Source organism: Pelophylax lessonae, assembly GCF_965119305.1.
Source record: "Pelophylax lessonae genome assembly, chromosome: 8".
Lineage (NCBI taxonomy): Eukaryota > Metazoa > Chordata > Amphibia > Anura > Ranidae > Pelophylax > Pelophylax lessonae.
The window spans coordinates 239,756,974-239,774,053 of NC_138775.1; the positions used below are offsets into that span (position 1 = coordinate 239,756,974).

Here is a 17,080-nt window from a genome sequence, read left to right on the forward strand (position 1 = left end):
CCATTCAGAGAAAGCTTTGGAAAGGCGGAGTGGTGTTGGCATGCTCTCTACCTATTCCAATAGGAGAACGCTGCTGAGTGGCAGACTGAGTTCAGACAGCAGGGAAGCCACTCTGCGCAGGCCCCGCAGGCAAATGGAGATCACTGGAGCAGCAGTGTCTACTTCATTTATTTCCAGCTTCCAGGGGCATCAGCCTGGTATGGTAAATACAGTTACTTTGGTCCAAGCTGGACCAATGCAACTATGTATTAAATATCCATACCTGAAATGCATCCATAAATAACACGAGGGACCATTCAAACTATTACACAAAAGCCCAAAGCAGTCCAAAGCATAGACCAGGCAATTTGCCTTATGTCTTTCTGTATTAATTCAATGCACTGCATTGGTGTATGTGGAAGAAATGTAGGACAGGATGCAGGGGCGTAACTACAGGGGTTGCAGGGGTTGCAATCGCTACCGGGCCCCATGCTCCAGGGGGCCCGGTAGCAAACCAGTGGGTGAACTTCTAGGATCTCAAAGGTCACACTTGCGACCGGGCCCTGGCATTTCACCACTGTGGGGAGACCCCAAGATTGCAGGAAGGGGGCCCACTGCAGAACTTGTGAATGGATCCTGATGCGGGACCATAATAAAAGGCCATGCAATGAGATTAAAGAGCCCCAGGATTAGTGGGAAGAGCCCCAGGCTTGAAGGGAAGGGCCCCGGCCAGGGGTCTGGGGGGCCCTTCATGGTTTCTTGCATCGGGGCCCTGAAGGTTCTAGTTACGCCTCTGACAGGATGCATTTTTACACAGCACAGTGTGCTCTGATGCATAAAGGTAAATAAAATCTCATAGTGCGATATTGTAATAAAGTTTAAAGAAAAAGGTAAACAGTGCAATGTGTTGTACCAATTCACCGCCACTTCACACCAGCAGGTGAAAGTTACACAGAGCATACCATTTTCTTGTTGGTTTTATTGGGCCCTAGATTTTAATGTCTATGGATTGCTATTTCATGGAGTAACTATGTAATTTTAACACAACAGTCCATACGAATAGCAACAACCACTTTTCATTCATAGATTAGAAAGCTGAATGTTGCAGCATGCGCTGCCAGGGCAATGGACGTTACTCCATTTCCATACACAAGCATATTAAGTTCACTTATTTCTGCTGTCTCAGACAATCAAAATTCCATTTGTCTGGAACATTGAATCTAAGAAAGCAGGAAAATTAATCTTCAAACGTGAAGGTCTTGAAGGCATTGCCTCATTATTATACTTGGACCTTTTTCTGATTATTATGCAGATAAACCTCCAATGCAATAAAACTAAAACAACACACACTAAGTATGAAACATAACAGGATATTGCAGGGAGATTAGATGGCTTCCTTTTACTACCGAATGTCTCAAGCAGGCCATAGAGCAGACCCCGGCTTATAGTAATATTTAGGGGGAGATGAGAGGAGGGATCTGGATGCAACGGACAAGGAAGGGAATCCTTGTGCAGACAGATGATGGGGAGGAGGGTCATAATTGCCAGCAGATGGAAGGATGTGCTGTAACCACCGGGCTTACCTTCGAATCACTTTGTAGGACTATCATAAAAGGATTATCTGGCATTTTATAAGACAGCTTCTTTACAATATAAATGTCTCATTTGTTTCCTGTTTTCAAGTTGCCCAAATTCCTCTGTCTATTAAAACACATAATATGTCTGTGATTTGGAAGGATATCTTATGCCGCCAATTGTAATAGAGACTACTTATTGTCATAATTAAATTGCCGCCCTACTAGTGGGGTTCCCCCTTGTTTTCATACACTGGTTGGGTACACCATACAATCACCCTACTATTGCTATCAGGCTGGGGGGTAGTCTATCCTCTCCTTTTACCTCACACAGGGGTACCCCGCAGGGCTGCCTTCTCTCTCCAGCCCAGTGGCGGCTGGTGCTCAAAATTTTTGGGGGGGCGCAAAAAGAAAAATGTAATAGGTATTGCTTCGCGCCAAAAAACGCAGTAAAAAAATTGCGTGACTTTGAAGCTGTGCCCCCTTCAATGCAATGAACACTGTGCTGTGCCCCCTTCAATGCAATAAACACTGTGCTGTGCCCCCTTCAATGCAATAAACACTGTGCTGTGCCCCCTTCAATGCAATGAACACTGTGCTGTGCCCCCTTCAATGCAATGAACACTGTGCTGTGCCCCCTTCAATGCAATGAACACTGTGCTGTGCCCCCTTCAATGCAATAAACACTGTGCTGTACCCCCTTCAATGCAATAAACACTGTGCTGTGCCCCCTTCAATGCAACAAACACTGTGCCCCCTTCAATGCAATAAACACTGTGCTGTGCCCCCTTCAATGCAATAAACACTGTGCTGTGCCCCCTTCAATGCAATGAACACTGTGCTGTGCCCCCTTCAATGCAATAAACACTGTGCTGTGCCCCCTTCAATGCAATGAACACTGTGCTGTGCCCCCTTCAATGCAATGAACACTGTGCTGTGCCCCCTTCAATGCAATGAACACTGTGCTGTGCCCCCTTCAATGCAATAAACACTGTGCTGTGCCCCCTTCAATGCAATGAACACTGTGCTGTGTTCCCACAATGCAGAGTTCAGCGTGCATGCCCCTTTCAATGCAGAGCGCCACAGCATTGTCCCCAATCACTGCAGAGCGCCACAGCATTGTCCCCAATGATTGCAGAGTGCCCACAGCATTGTACCCCAATGATTGCAGAGTGCCACAGAATTGTACCCTAATGATTGCAGAGTGCCACAGAATTGTACCCCAATGATTGCAGAGTGCCACAGAATTGTACCCCAATGATTGCAGAGTGCCACAGAATTGTACCCCAATGATTGCAGAGTGCCCACAGCATTGTACCCCAATGATTGCAGAGTGCCCACAGCATTGTACCCCAATGATTGCAGAGTGCCACAGAATTGTACCCCAATGATTGCAGAGTGCCACAGCATTGTACCCCAATGATTGCAGAGTGCCCACAGCATTGTACCCCAATAAATGCAGAGTGCCCACAGCATTGTACCCCAATGATTGCAGAGTGCCACAGTATTGTACCCCAATAAATGCAGAGCGCCACAGCATTGTTCCCCAATAAATGCAGAGTGCCCACAGCATTGTCCCCCAATGATTGCAGAGTGCCACAGCATTGTACCCCAATAAATGCAGAGCGCCACAGCATTGTACCCCAATAAATGCAGAGTGCCCACAGCATTGTACCCCAATAAATGCAGAGTGCCCACAGCATTGTCCCCCAATAAATGCAGAGTGCCCACAGCATTGTACCCCAATAAATGCAGAGTGCCCACAGCATTGTACCCAAATAAATGCAGAGTGCCCACAGCATTGTACCCCAATAAATGCAGAGTGCCCACAGCATTGTCCCCCAATCAATGCAGAGACCAGCGTGCGTGCTCCCTTCAATTTAATGCACTTACCTGGCGGCGGCGGCGGCGGGTTCTTCCCTCCTCGATCCAGTCCGTCCTCTCTGCGGCGGCGGGAAGGAAAGCGGCTTCTCCCTCGTCCTCCGAGCGGCGGTGACGGTGAGTGACTGACTCACGCACCGGCACCGCCCCCATTGTGACGTCAGGAATCGGATGTCCTGGATGATGATTGGTCCAGGCTGGAGACTGGACCAATCACAGCCAGGATATCCGAAAGTGGGGGTGTCCAATCGCAAGGACTTGCGCTCGGGTTACGCCCCCAGAAGGCAGCCGATCGGCGCCTCTTCTGGGACGTAATCCCACCCCCCCCCCCCCCCTAGCCACCACTTCCATTACAGAGGCCGGCGAACTCAATTTTTTTTTTGTAAAACTTTATTTGTTCGCTTTGTAATTTTTTTTTTCTTTTTTTTTTCTTTTTTTTAGGGGTAGGGGGGCGGCGCCCTGGCGCCCCCTATGTACGGGCCGCCACTGCTCCAGCCCCTTTAGCCTTCGCCATGGAACCAGTGGCTGAGGCTTTTTGAGTCTTTCTGGATATTAAAGGCCTACAGAATGTCGGAATGGAGACGACCTTCTGCTGCTTCTGAACATTGTGGGCCCTTCGCTGACCAGAGCCCTGCTGTATCCAATAGACCACAAGGCCCATCAATCTGCCCCATCTACATTGCAATTACAATGGGTTAATGAGTTCAAGTACCTGGGAGTGTTTGTTTCTCGACAGGTATCTGACTATATTAACCTTAATTTTCTCCCGGTGTATAAAACTGCCAAGGCACAGTTGAAGGCATGGGAGAACTTTTTCCTGTCTCTACTAGGCTATCTGAACTTGATACAAATGAAAATTCTTCTGAAATTGAATTACCTTTTTCTCCACAGTGGATACCAAAGTCCTTTTTTTACACAACTTCACCAACTTTTTTCTCCTTTTTGTGGGGCTCTCGTCCCCCCAGATACAAACTGACCACTTTGATGCGTCCGACTTCTAGAGGAGTACTGACCCTTCCTGCTTGCCATAAATATTTCTTAGCTTCACAACTGGTGATGGTCCGACGGTGGCTGTGCTATGATATGTCTAATTCCTCTACGGTCCTGGAGACAGCAGTAGTACATTCCCCCGGAGGCCCTCCAGAATCTTTTATTCCAGCGAATCCCGCAGTCCCCATTCTATTGACCCCTTCTATGCTCACCACTCTCAAAGCCGGGAAAGTGGGAAAAACCTGTAAAGGCTTTTCACAAACTGCTATCGTCTCAAATACACCATTGTGTCTCAATAGGACCCTACGTCATATTTACATGTTGCCTGACCCACAGGCCTGGGCTAAGTACAAAATAAGAGTGATCTCCCATATTGTTGATAACTGCTCTCCAAATTATTGCTGATTTCACCATCAGGAAGCCCACCCTAACAAAAAACATGTGGCAGCTGCATGAATGTATATAGACAAGATGAGGTTGCAGGGGATCAGTTGTATTAAGATGCAACAAAGTGTGAAAGGAGATTGAAAACATTTAATTTTATGAAACAAAATGACAATTGTTTATGACACAGAATGCTTTAGCAAACAAAATGTCATTCATTTAGGGTCTACAGGTTGAACTGGTTGGACTGTCTTTATTCAACCTCAACTACTATATGTAACTATGCAGAGGCATCACTAGAACCTTCAGGGCCCCTTTGCCCATTGGCCCGGGGCCCTTCCCTTCAAGCCTGGGGCTCTTCCCATTGATCCTGGGGCCCTTTACTCTCGTTGCAGGGTCCTTTATTACGGTCCCGCAGCGGGACCCTTTCATAAGTTCTGCAGTGGGCCCCCTTCCTGCCATCTTGGGACCTCCCCATGGTGGTGGAATGCCAGGGCCCAGTTGCAAGTGTGACCTTTGCGACCCTGGAAGTTCACCGACTGGTGTCAGTAATTTTTTGGTATTTTAATTATATTATTGTTTAACATTTTATTATATTTTTTTACAATGTCACTGACTATGACTCTGTCCATTCAGAAAAGGAAGGAGCTGGTAAATTGGTAAATTACATATTTACCGACCCCTTCCTGGTTCTCTATTGTGACACATCCCCTGCAGCAGCCGTCAGGAGAGGGGATGGAGCACAGTGGGGGGGGGGGGGTTGGCAGCACAGTGGGGGGGGGGTCCAGGGGAGCGCACAGGGGCCCAGAGACAGCAGAACACAAGTTAACAGGATAGGAGGAGTGGCAGGGCAGCATACAGAGGAACCAATCTCCTCCATGATTCTCCTACAGCTACAGGAGGGAAAAGGAGGACAGTGATTTCTCTACATGCACCCCCGCCACCCCTCATATCCAGGTGTACAGGGGAGCCGCACAGGCCCCCTGGAGCACGAGACCCGGATGCAATTGCAACCCCTGTAGTTACGCCCCTGTAACTATGTACATGTACTTTAAAGCATATTTGTTTTGAAGATATGTGTACTCACCATGCACTTGTTTGGCTTCTCCCCAGAGTGAACTCTCATATGAATGAGCAACTTGTAACGAGCGTTGAAAGGCTTAAATCGTCTTGCACAGCCAGCCCAGAAGCATGTAAAATCTTCTCCTGTACGCTGATCAATATGTGTCTTTTCAATGTGTCTCACCAGTTCCTCCTGCTGTTCATACAAAGCACTGCAGTCTATCCAACGACACAGTTGTATCCCTTCTGCTCCAAGCTTGTCCTGTTCATTGGTTAGTGCCTTAGGGGACATTGCTGAGGGAAGATGGAGGGGTGATAGAAGCCCCTGCTGATAGCTATCCTCTGGTTCTTGCTTTAGGAAGTTGAGCTTACTACAGTCATTTGGGGTAGTGTTGAGGTGGAGGTTGGAGGTGACCCCTGAGCAGGATATGTGTACCTTTTCTGGGGGTTTCAGTTCACCCTCATCAGAACTAGGAAGGATACCCAACGCAGAAGACGGCGACCCACAAAGACATTCTGGCAATGAAGCTTTTGGTGGGCTGCTAATAGGGACACTTCCAGAACTAAAGAGCACCCTTGTGGGTGATACACAAGCCTTGTTCATACAGGAGGGCAGCGATGTGTTTGAAGAATGAATAATTCCCACAATTTCAACGCTATCACGAGAGCATCCACTTCTTCCTGCAGATTGGAAGCCAGCAGATGGAGAATTGTTGCTGCCTGTCCCAGAGCCTGGAAAGGTACTGTGCACCGAGTCTAAAAAGTATGATGACAGACGGTTTTTAAGTCCATTTTGTGGCAGAGCGTTGTCAGGAATAAGAGCCGCCCTTAGCTCTGAGATGCCTGACAGACGAGAGGGTGAGGAGAGGTGTGAGAAGTCAAAGAGGCCCTCCTGCTTGATGCGACTGGCAGAGTGCGTCCCATTCAAGCAGACAGAGGTGTGGAACCGTGCAGTCCTGCAAGGGAAGAAGAAAGGGAAATACTGTAAAAAAATGGTCACTGAAAGATTTAGCTACTATATAACAAAGCCTTTCTCAGCTTATTTACCCTAGACAAGCCCTTTAAATGATTTTCAGCTCTCAGGGAACCCCTGCGAAAAGTTATATCTACAGTTCACAATATATTAGAGTGATGAGTACATTGTAGATACAGGAATAAACAAAATAATAAATAATGTGCTGTAACAAATGAATTTAAAGCATATCTAAACTCTAAGCCAAAAATGTAATATATTGCAGATTACTAGTTAAATAAAACACACTTGCTGTCTCTGGGTGGCAATGTCACCCCTTCACTGTATCTATGGAGGGAGCCATGGCTGTCACCCTAAATTGCTCTCCTGATATATAATTTAAACATGAGCATATCTCTTCATCTCCATTACATGGGATGCAGGGCAGTTGGTAGTTTATGGAAGATAGCTATGCAGCTTACAGAAAGTGACAAGTAAACAGCATTTCTGGCAAGATAACAGGTATTTGCTAAAAATGTGTGGGGTTATTTATTTTTTTTTTTTCAAATTATTTATAAATGCAGCATACAAAGGTACAACATGCAAACGGATTCAGGATTCATATCAACAAGGTGGGGTTAGTTATTTTTTACACCCCTTGCTGTACATGAATAAATAATTTTCATTAATAATCATAAAAGAAATGAATATTAGTAATTGTCAGAAATTGTAGTGTCCTCTTACACTAGAGGACAGTGGAGAAGTGCCCTCCTAGCTTAGTGGTACATTGCTGGTCAGTGTAGAAGTGAACCTTTACATTGGATGCCAGTGGACAATTTCACTCTAACATTGATGGTTAGTGTAGGTGGGACATCAAGAGCCACCACTGCTCACAGCTCAAGGAACTCCTAGCAACCACTATAAGGACACTAGGGTTCCATGGAACCCTCGTTGGGAAAAGCTGATATAACGTAATCATGCTGTACTTGTTTTTACATGCACCATATTGTCAAAATGATTGGGACGTGTGCCTTTACATGTACATGAACTTTAATGGCATCCGAGTTATAGTCCGTAGGGTTCAATATTAAGTTGGCCCACACTTTGCAGCTATAACAGCTTCAACTCTTCTGGGAAGGCTGTCCATAAGGTTTGGGAGTGTGTCTTTGGGAATGGTTGACCATTCTTCCAGATGCACATTTGTGAGGTCAGGCACTAATGTTGGACGAGAAGGCCTGTTTTGCAGTCTTCGCTCTAATTCATCCCCAAGGTGTTCTACTTGGTTGAGGTCAGGACTGTCCAGTTCCTCCACCCCAAACCTGTTCATTCACGTACATCTCAAGGATCAGAACATTCAGGGCTATATTAGATGATTACACACACCTACACAGGTTGAACTGGATGGACTATTGTCTTTATTCAACCTCACCTACTATGTAACTATGTAACTATGTCTTTCATCACGGGTCCAAGTCAGTTGGTGGTAGGGGGGCTATGGTGTGGGGTTGGGCTTGGTCCTCTTAGTTTCAGTGAAGGGAACTCTTAAGGCATCAGCATACTAAGACATTTTGGTCAGTTTCATACTCCCAACCTTATGGGAACAGTTTGGGGATGACCCCTTCCTGTTCCAACATGACTGCGTAGCAGTGCACAATGCAAGGTCCTCAAAGACATGGATGAGCGAGTTTGGAGTGGAGAAACTTGACTGCCCTGACCTCAACCCAATAGAACACCTTTCGGAATGAATTAGAGCGGAGATTGTGAGCCAGTCCTTCTCATTCAATATCAGTGCCTGACCTCACAAATGTGCTTCTGGAAAAATGGTCAAACATTCCCATAGACACACTCCTAAACCTTGTGGACAGCTTTCTCAGAAGAGTTGAAGCTGTTATAGCTGCAAAGAGTGGGCCAACTCAATATTGAACCCTACGGACTAAGACTGGGATGCCATTAATGTTCATGTGCGTGTAAAGGCAGGCGTCTCAATACTTTTTAAAATATAGTGTATCTTAGTATGTCATATATCCTTCACAAATCATGTGACCGAATCATGTGACCAGACCGAGTGACTTCAGAATATGTAAGTATAGACATCTTTTCTTTCACAGGGTAGATAGAATAGTCTTAAAAATTAGGGTGGTGGTAGATTTAGCCTTATTTAACTGGAAAATGTGTTAATGTAATTTCAGAAGTGATTTGAAATATTTGAAAAACTGCAGCTTTGATTGAAAGAAATGAGTGGTGAACACACATCCCTGGCATGAAGGTCCTTGTTCTGACACTTCCAGTTATAGAGTGACAACACTCTATCCATGTCTCTCAGCTGTGTTCTTGCATTGTCCACCGACCACCCCTCACATGGGCTTTTAAAGGGATGCTGTTTCAACACACATTACACAGGCATGGTCCACAATTGTCATCATCAGAAAACCCACAGTGAGAAATGCCAAGCAGCCATTGCTAGAATGCATGTAGACAGAAGGTACCTGCAAAGGGGGTGAACAGATTCAGCAGCCCTGCTCTCTGTGAAAAAGCAGCAGTCTCTCTGCGGTGGTCCAACACATGTCCCAACTAAAGCTGGTTTCTTGTGAATGGGATCAGCCATAAATAGATCAGGATTTTGATCCTTGTAGCCAGCTTAGGTCAGACCTATAGCTTTGCAATTAGCAGGGAGCATGAGCTTGCTGACTGGAGGTCTAGTGGTCTAAGTTAGTAGGGAAGGAAGAGAGTCAGACCACTTTAGAGGGACTGCTGTTTACACACACAGCAGCAGCCTTTCTCTGCAGCTGACTTTTGGATTTGAATACTCCCTTGGCTTTTGTGGTTGGATTATATAGAATAAAACACTAAGGGTCCTTTCACACGGGCTTTCCACCTGGCGGACTCCATTTTGCTCGGCGGGGATCAATCTGCCGATCCCGCTGAGCAGGCGGGTGACAGGTCTGTCTCCGCTTACTTTGCAGAGACAGACCTGTCAGATTCCCACTCTCCTCTATGAGAGATCGGATGAAAATGGACCGCCTGTCAGTTTTCATCCGACCCTATCCGATCCGATCCTCCAAACAGATGGAAAATAGGGTTTCCATCCGTCTGGATTTCAGGGACAGGATCAGGTCAGATAGCGGCAGCGGTTCAGTGGTAAATTGGCACAAGAAGACGTCTCAGTGTGGGCTAGTTCTGGGGACCCAGGGGGGGGGGAGAAATAGGGGAGACGGGAGGGGGAAAAAACGGGGGTCAGGGGGTCCCAAGTTCAGGGGGTAGCTGTCCACTGTAGCGGCTGCCGGCGGGAGAGACAGAAGTGATCTCTGGGGGGAGACAAGAGGAAAGAAGCGCAGTGCCTTCTAAGTGCAGCAAGACATTTATTGAAGAAGTAAAACAGTATCACACTCACATATTTTAGGTGAATGAGAGGCAGTTCAGCAAGATGTGTTTGTCATCTGGGGCATCACTGGAGCGAGTCCTGGTGGTGGAGGCAGGGGGTTCCGATGAGAGAGGCAGGAGGGTTCCTCCGTTTGCGCAGGGGCGGCCTCGGTGGTGTCCGTGGGCTCCCTGTCAGTTGGTGGAACGCTGGCACTCGTGGGTCCTGGGATCCTGACGTCACTCTGCATCACCGCCAGGAGTGACGTCAGGATCCCAGGACCCACGAGTGCCACCATAAATGTCTTGCTGCACTTAGAAGGCACTGCGCTTCTTTCCTCTTGTCAGATAGCAGCGACTATCAGCGGTGAAGTCACCGCTGACATCCATCGCTCCTTAGGGATGCATGGAGCATCCAGTTAGGTCTGCCTGAAAAAACTGGTAGGCAGACCTGATCGGAAAGCCCGTGTGAAAGGACCCTGAGACATATTCAGCCTCAATTTCAACAGATACATTTTTTTCTGAAACTGCAAAGTTGTAAAGTTGCACTAATCAATTTACACTGACAGAATTGCTATTGTAGGGTCCATGCACATTGGGCTTAAAAAATGGCACATTGAGCTGCTTCTACAGGCAGAACAGTTTTGTGTTCTGCCTGTAGAAGCAGCTCAATGTTATCCTATGTGCCCATGGACATTAGGGTGACTAGAGGCATATTTTAAGCTCAATGTTTAGAGGCAGGAAAAAAAACCTTCTGGTTTGCATTTTTGATTGGAGTTTTCTGGCAGAAAAAAACACAAAATTCTTCTAAACTCGTCTAAACTGTGTACAAAAACGCTCTATATTAGCGCTTTTTTTTTTTGCCAAGGGAACTGGTGTTTTTTTTTTAAGCCTAGTGTGCATGGATCCATAATGAGTAAATGTTCATATTGTAGCTATTGTTATTACATTCTTAGAATTCACCTTGTTAATAATATTCTCATAGTAATATACTTATTATTACCTCCCTGGAATGTCTGCTTAACAATGTTGTATCTATTATTATTACATCCCTGGTTATCTTTACTTAAAACATTTTCAATGCTTCTGCTCTAGTTACTATGTGTTGCATATATCATAATTCTAATACCAACATCTTATTTTAGCAATACATCTTCACAGTCTATGCTGAAATTACTATCACTTTGCTTAATATTACTAACTCAGACTCACTTTTTCACAATTATACACCTTTTATAATACTTTATTGTTTACTATTATCTCATCTCTCATACAGATTTCTAATAAAACTTGTGGAATGGAAACAAGCTGAACAAAACAAATTGCAGCAGAGATCATAAAGCTCCACTTGCATGGTCAGACTACGAAAAAAGTCACGACCATCTCAAAGATGTAAATGATTTGAAAAAAAAATCAACAAAGCCCTTTAAATCTAGACACAGAGCATCACTTAAAAATAAAGTTTACAATTTCACAACTACGCAGCACACAATGCAACATTCATATTACATTCCTCCTGAATACTCTTACTAACACACTTACTGTGGCTTCCTTCTACATCACACCATCCAGTACAGGTGGATCTATACAGTATTATCTTGTCTTTGATGTAGAACCTGACTGCTGAGACTAAGACGAGGCCATGAGACCAGGACAATGAACTTGCTCCTGTTCAATGTGTCTCTTCGTCCTGGGAAAAGCATGAGGGATGAGATGGAGGGAGAGGTCAAATTTCTGATGTACGAGCGTCTCTCATCCCCTCATTATGGGAAGCACAATATGGTAACGAGTATCCGGGCTGACCTATAACCTATGCTTTATACTCAGCCTCCTAATTACTTTTGTTTTATAATTGCCCTCACTGACAGAAGATAAGGCTCTGTAATTACACTCATTTTTTGGTACTGAGATATTAACTGGACAATCCCATAACCCCAGTTACACACCAACTGGCACCAATCTTCAATGATGCTAACTCATCAGTTCCTCTGTTCTTATGCCGCAACCATTGAGCGTGAACCTGCAAAAAGCCCAGGCACTTTGGCCTTGTCTACCAGTATTTGCAAGAATATCTACACTGAACAAGTCAGAGCACCTCTTCAAACTAACAATAAAGTATATCTGAAGCCAAATATTTTTGCTGGTTTTTATATAGAGGTAGCAAATGGTCTGTAAGTTTTTTTTAATTGCCACCGCTGTCCCACTTTCTGTCCCTTAAGCCTCGTACACACGCATCGATTATTGGCCGGGAATTTCCGGCCAACGTCCAATCTGCCGATTTTCGGCTTGTTAGTATGATGCTTCCGACAACCGACTCCGACTTTTCGGCCGAAAAAAATCTGGTGTGCAGGCTATAAAATTTTTGTTGGCCGTCACCACAACGGCCGATTTTCCGTCAGTCAGTACAGATTTCGCCAGACAAAGATCTGAAGTTCAAGACTGGGCATGCTCAGAGAAGAAAAAACACACGGAAAGTTAATCAGCACATGACATCACTTCTGAAGTAGATTTTTGTTGGGCGAGAAAATTTGTGTGCAGTCTAGGCACATTCCAACCAACAAAACACCACTCTGGACAAAAGTCGGACGATCGGTCGGCCGATAATCGTTGCGTGTGTACGAGGCATTATACATACCTTGACCTATAGACGTACCTTGAATCGACCCAGCAATGTCTGAATTCTGCTCCGTTGGTAGGTCAAGACCAGAATTGTTACATCTCTGTAATTTAATCTAAGCCCAGTGTGAAAATCTGCATGTGCATACAATTTGCAAATCTCTGCTTTGCTCTCCCCCCCCCCCCTTACCCATTAAACCATGTCCAGAAATCTGTAAATGGCCATTTTTTAGGCAAAGCTAAAGTTGACTATACACTACTAAATGTAGATTTCCAACGAACATTCATACATAACTTCATGACTGGCATTCGTGAAGATCTCAGTGCAGATCAAGGTAGGCAAAAGTTACAAACTGGGGAATTTCAAAACATATCATGAGAAGATGCGTGGAATTTCTGCTCATTTGCTTCCTCCCCCCCTCCGATGCCACATTTGGCACATTTCAGGGGGGAGGGGGGAACAGGTACCTGTTTTTGACAGGTACCCTTCCCCACTTCCGGTAGACGGTGCTGCGGTTTGTCCCCCTCCTCCTTCCCCCGCCGCATAGCCAATTCGAAAGAGCACATGTGCAGTAGGGGCCCGCCCATGAAGCCGCAAGGCTTCCCTGCCGGGTTCCCTGACCGGCAATGGCGGCCGCAGCACCCAACAGGCGACGGAAACATCGGCTGCGGTGCTGACATCGCTGGACTCCAGGACAGGTAAGTGTCCTAATATTAAAAGTCAACAGCTACAGTATGTGTAGCTGCTGACTTTTAATTTTTTTTGGGGGGGGGGGGGGCAGAACTCCACGGAAATCCACTTTAAGTTATTTATTTGTCCTTAAAAATGTTGACCTTACTCATCCTAAGTCTTTTTAGTGGTCATTCAGGATGCCCATGTCATCTGGAATGATATATAGGAGGGAGAAATTAATGAAGCCAAGCTTGACTTTTACAGCAAAATACAAGATCTGCATACCACTTTATGTGTATATCTAGTCCTACTGATCCTACTGATGCTTGGAATAAACTACCATCAGAGGCAGTGAGACAGTCAACAGTAAATGGCTTCAAACATGTTTAGGATAAACATAGCTCTATAGTCATACAAAAAAGTTAACAAAAAACAAAAAACAAATAAAAAAAAAAAATGGGCAGACTCGAAGGACTACTCAGTCTTTTTCTGCTGTCACTTTTCTATGTTTCTATGCTAAGGACGGAGATGTCTTAAAGCGTTTTTTACCAGAAACCTTCATTTTCATGATATGTGCCTGCTGTACCGTGTCCTTGTATGAGAAGTATCCTGTTCTCTTTGTATTGCTTCCTTTGTGTGAAATCCCTGGTGTTCATGCCAGTACCTCTGCTTTCCTATTAAAAACTGACCACACTAAGCAGGAGAACACACCATGGTCAGTTCTCTAGCTATGCTGGAACCTCAGTGTACTCCCTTCCAATGATTAGACTCGTCCTGACACGTCCTCCTGCACAGCCATGCATTGGGAAGCTCAGTGTGCTGCTGCTTTTCCTCCTCTAGCTCTTATGCAGCTGAGAACACAGGGAATGTTGTCTTTTATAAAAAAAGGGAAAAAATTTATTTATAGTGTTTTTTTTTTATAGCTATACAAAAATGCTTTGCCTTTCATTTCTCTTTTAAACTGAATGGGTTGTTTTACAAGGTGATCATTTACATTCACTTTAATCATTCACACAGGTGCCAAGAATGATCATTATATTGTTTGTAATATGATTATCTCCTATGACCGTCAGTTCTATCTAGTGGCCAAAAAGTAGTATTTTCCTGAAATTTCTTAATTTTTAATTTATCTATTTATTTATTTTTTATATTTATTATATACCGGTATATTATATATATTTTATATATATATATTATATATTTTTTATATATATTTTTCTATATATATATTTTTCCATTCATTTTTTCCATATGTATCATGTCCCTTCCTTCCCTGGGTTTGTCTATTTAATTCCTTTTTTATCAAGTAAAGTAATTGTTCATTTATATATACCACATCCTTTCCTGCTGTGTCAGTGCATATGGAGAGCGTGTATTTTAATTCCATTGTAATTATCTTTTAATACATTCCCAATGCCTTATATTTTATTATGTCTGCTTTTAGTCCATGTATGCAGTTATATACGTTTATATAAGAGGGTGGTGAGGGGTTTATGATCGTTAGGGACACTGGGTGGTCCCATCCCCTCCCCTTGCTACAAATGCTTCTGTTGCCATTCCATCTGTGGCTTGACAAAGCGCATGTGCGCGAAACATGTCATCACGGCAACCCTTTCCTTCATGCGTTCCAGGCTAGCTCCACTTCACGCTTTGAGACTTCCGCTCCACTCTGCATCGCTGTAGATGTCACGCACTGAGTGCCGGCTGGTCCGGTGTAACGTTAAAAAACCCTACCCCGTGAAAATTCCCTACCCTCATCACTTCCTGTGCACGTACGTCATGCATCAGCTGAGCCGCTTCCCAGTGCGCATGCTCAGGTAGTAAATGATCGTCTCGCACTGGAAGTGACATAGGGAATTTTCACGGGGTAGGGTTTTTTAACGTTACAACGGCTTCTCGTGAAATAACCCTACCCTCGTTCCCAGTGCTTAAAGCGTTGGGTTAGCAAATTATGTTGGCTTCCCGTAAAAATACCCTACCCTCGTTCCCCGGCGGGTTGAGGAAAATGTAAAAGTGTCTCCTAAAGGAGGAAAATTCAAAATATATAAATATATTATTTTTTATCATTCCATTTCCATTAATATATACCGTATTTTCCGGCGTATAAGACGACTGGGCGTATAAGACGACCCCCCTAATTTTCATCTACCGGTAATCAATGTTCCCTCTAATTTTTTACTGAGCTGAGCAAATAAAAAAATTTCTGAGCGCAAACCTTTAGATTGAGCAATGGGGGGGGGGGGGGGGACGTCAATGCAGAGTGACCAGCTTGCCCCAATCAACTGCAGAGTGCCACAGCAATGCCCCCAATAAACTGCAGAGTGCCACAGCAATGCCCCCAATAAACTGCAGAGTGCCACAGCAATGCCCCCAATAAATTGCAGAGTGTCACAGCAATGCCCCCAATACATTGCAGAGTGTCACAGCAATGCCCCCAATACATTGCAGAGTGTCACAGCAATGCCCCCAATACATTGCAGAGTGCCACAGCAATGCCCCCAATACATTGCAGAGTGCCACAGCAATGCCCCCAATAAACTGCAGAGTGCCACAGCAATGCCCCCAATACATTGCAGAGTGCCACAGCAATGCCCCCAATACATTGCAGAGTGCCACAGCAATGCCCCCAATACATTGCAGAGTGCCACAGCAATGCCCCCAATACATTGCAGAGTGCCACAGCATTGCCCCCAATAAACTGCAGAGTGCCACAGCAATGCCCCCAATAAACTGCAGAGTGCCACAGCATTGCCCCCAATAAACTGCAGAGTGCCACAGCATTGCCCCCAATAAACTGCAGAGTGCCACAGCATTGCCCCCAATAAACTGCAGAGTGCCACAGCATTGCCCCCAATAAACTGCAGAGTGCCACAGCATTGCCCCCAATAAACTGCAGAGTGCCACAGCATTGCCCCCAATAAACTGCAGAGTGCCACAGCATTGCCCCCAATAAACTGCAGAGTGCCACAGCATTGCCCCCAATAAACTGCAGAGTGCCACAGCATTGCCCCCAATAAACTGCAGAGTGCCACAGCATTGCCCCCAATAAACTGCAGAGTGCCACAGCATTGCCCCCAATAAAATGCAGAGTGCCACAGCAATGCCCCCAATAAAATGCAGAGTGCCACAGCAATGCCCCCAATAAAATGCAGAGTGCCACAGCAATGCCCCCAATAAATTGCAGAGTGCCACAGCATTGCCCCCAATAAATTGCAGAGTGCCACAGCATTGCCCCCAATAAATTGCAGAGTGCCACAGCAATGCCCCCAATAAATTGCAGAGTGCCACAGCAATGCCCCCAATAAACTGCAGAGTGCCACAGCATTGCCCCCAATAAACTGCAGAGTGCCACAGCATTGCCCCCAATAAACTGCAGAGTGCCACAGCATTGCCCCCAATAAACTGCAGAGTGCCACAGCATTGCCCCCAATAAACTGCAGAGTGCCACAGCATTGCCCCCAATAAAATGCAGAGTGCCACAGCATTGCCCCCAATAAAATGCAGAGTGCCACAGCATTGCCCCCAATAAAATGCAGAGTGCCACAGCATTGCCCCCAATAAAATGCAGAGTGCCACAGCAATGCCCCCAATAAAATGCAGAGTGCCACAGCA

At 45.3% G+C, this 17,080-nt stretch overlaps 1 protein-coding gene across 1 annotated transcript in view; it reads right to left on the reverse strand.

Moving 5' to 3' along the window:
- Window positions 1-17,080, reverse strand: part of GLIS1 (GLIS family zinc finger 1) — a 251,866-nt gene that overhangs the window by 97,147 nt on the left and 137,639 nt on the right. Inside the window, exon 4 of the mRNA XM_082266027.1 lies at window positions 5,896-6,826. Within this exon, the coding sequence (XP_082122153.1) occupies window positions 5,896-6,826 (931 nt within the window). The remainder of the gene's footprint in view (window positions 1-5,895; window positions 6,827-17,080) is intronic.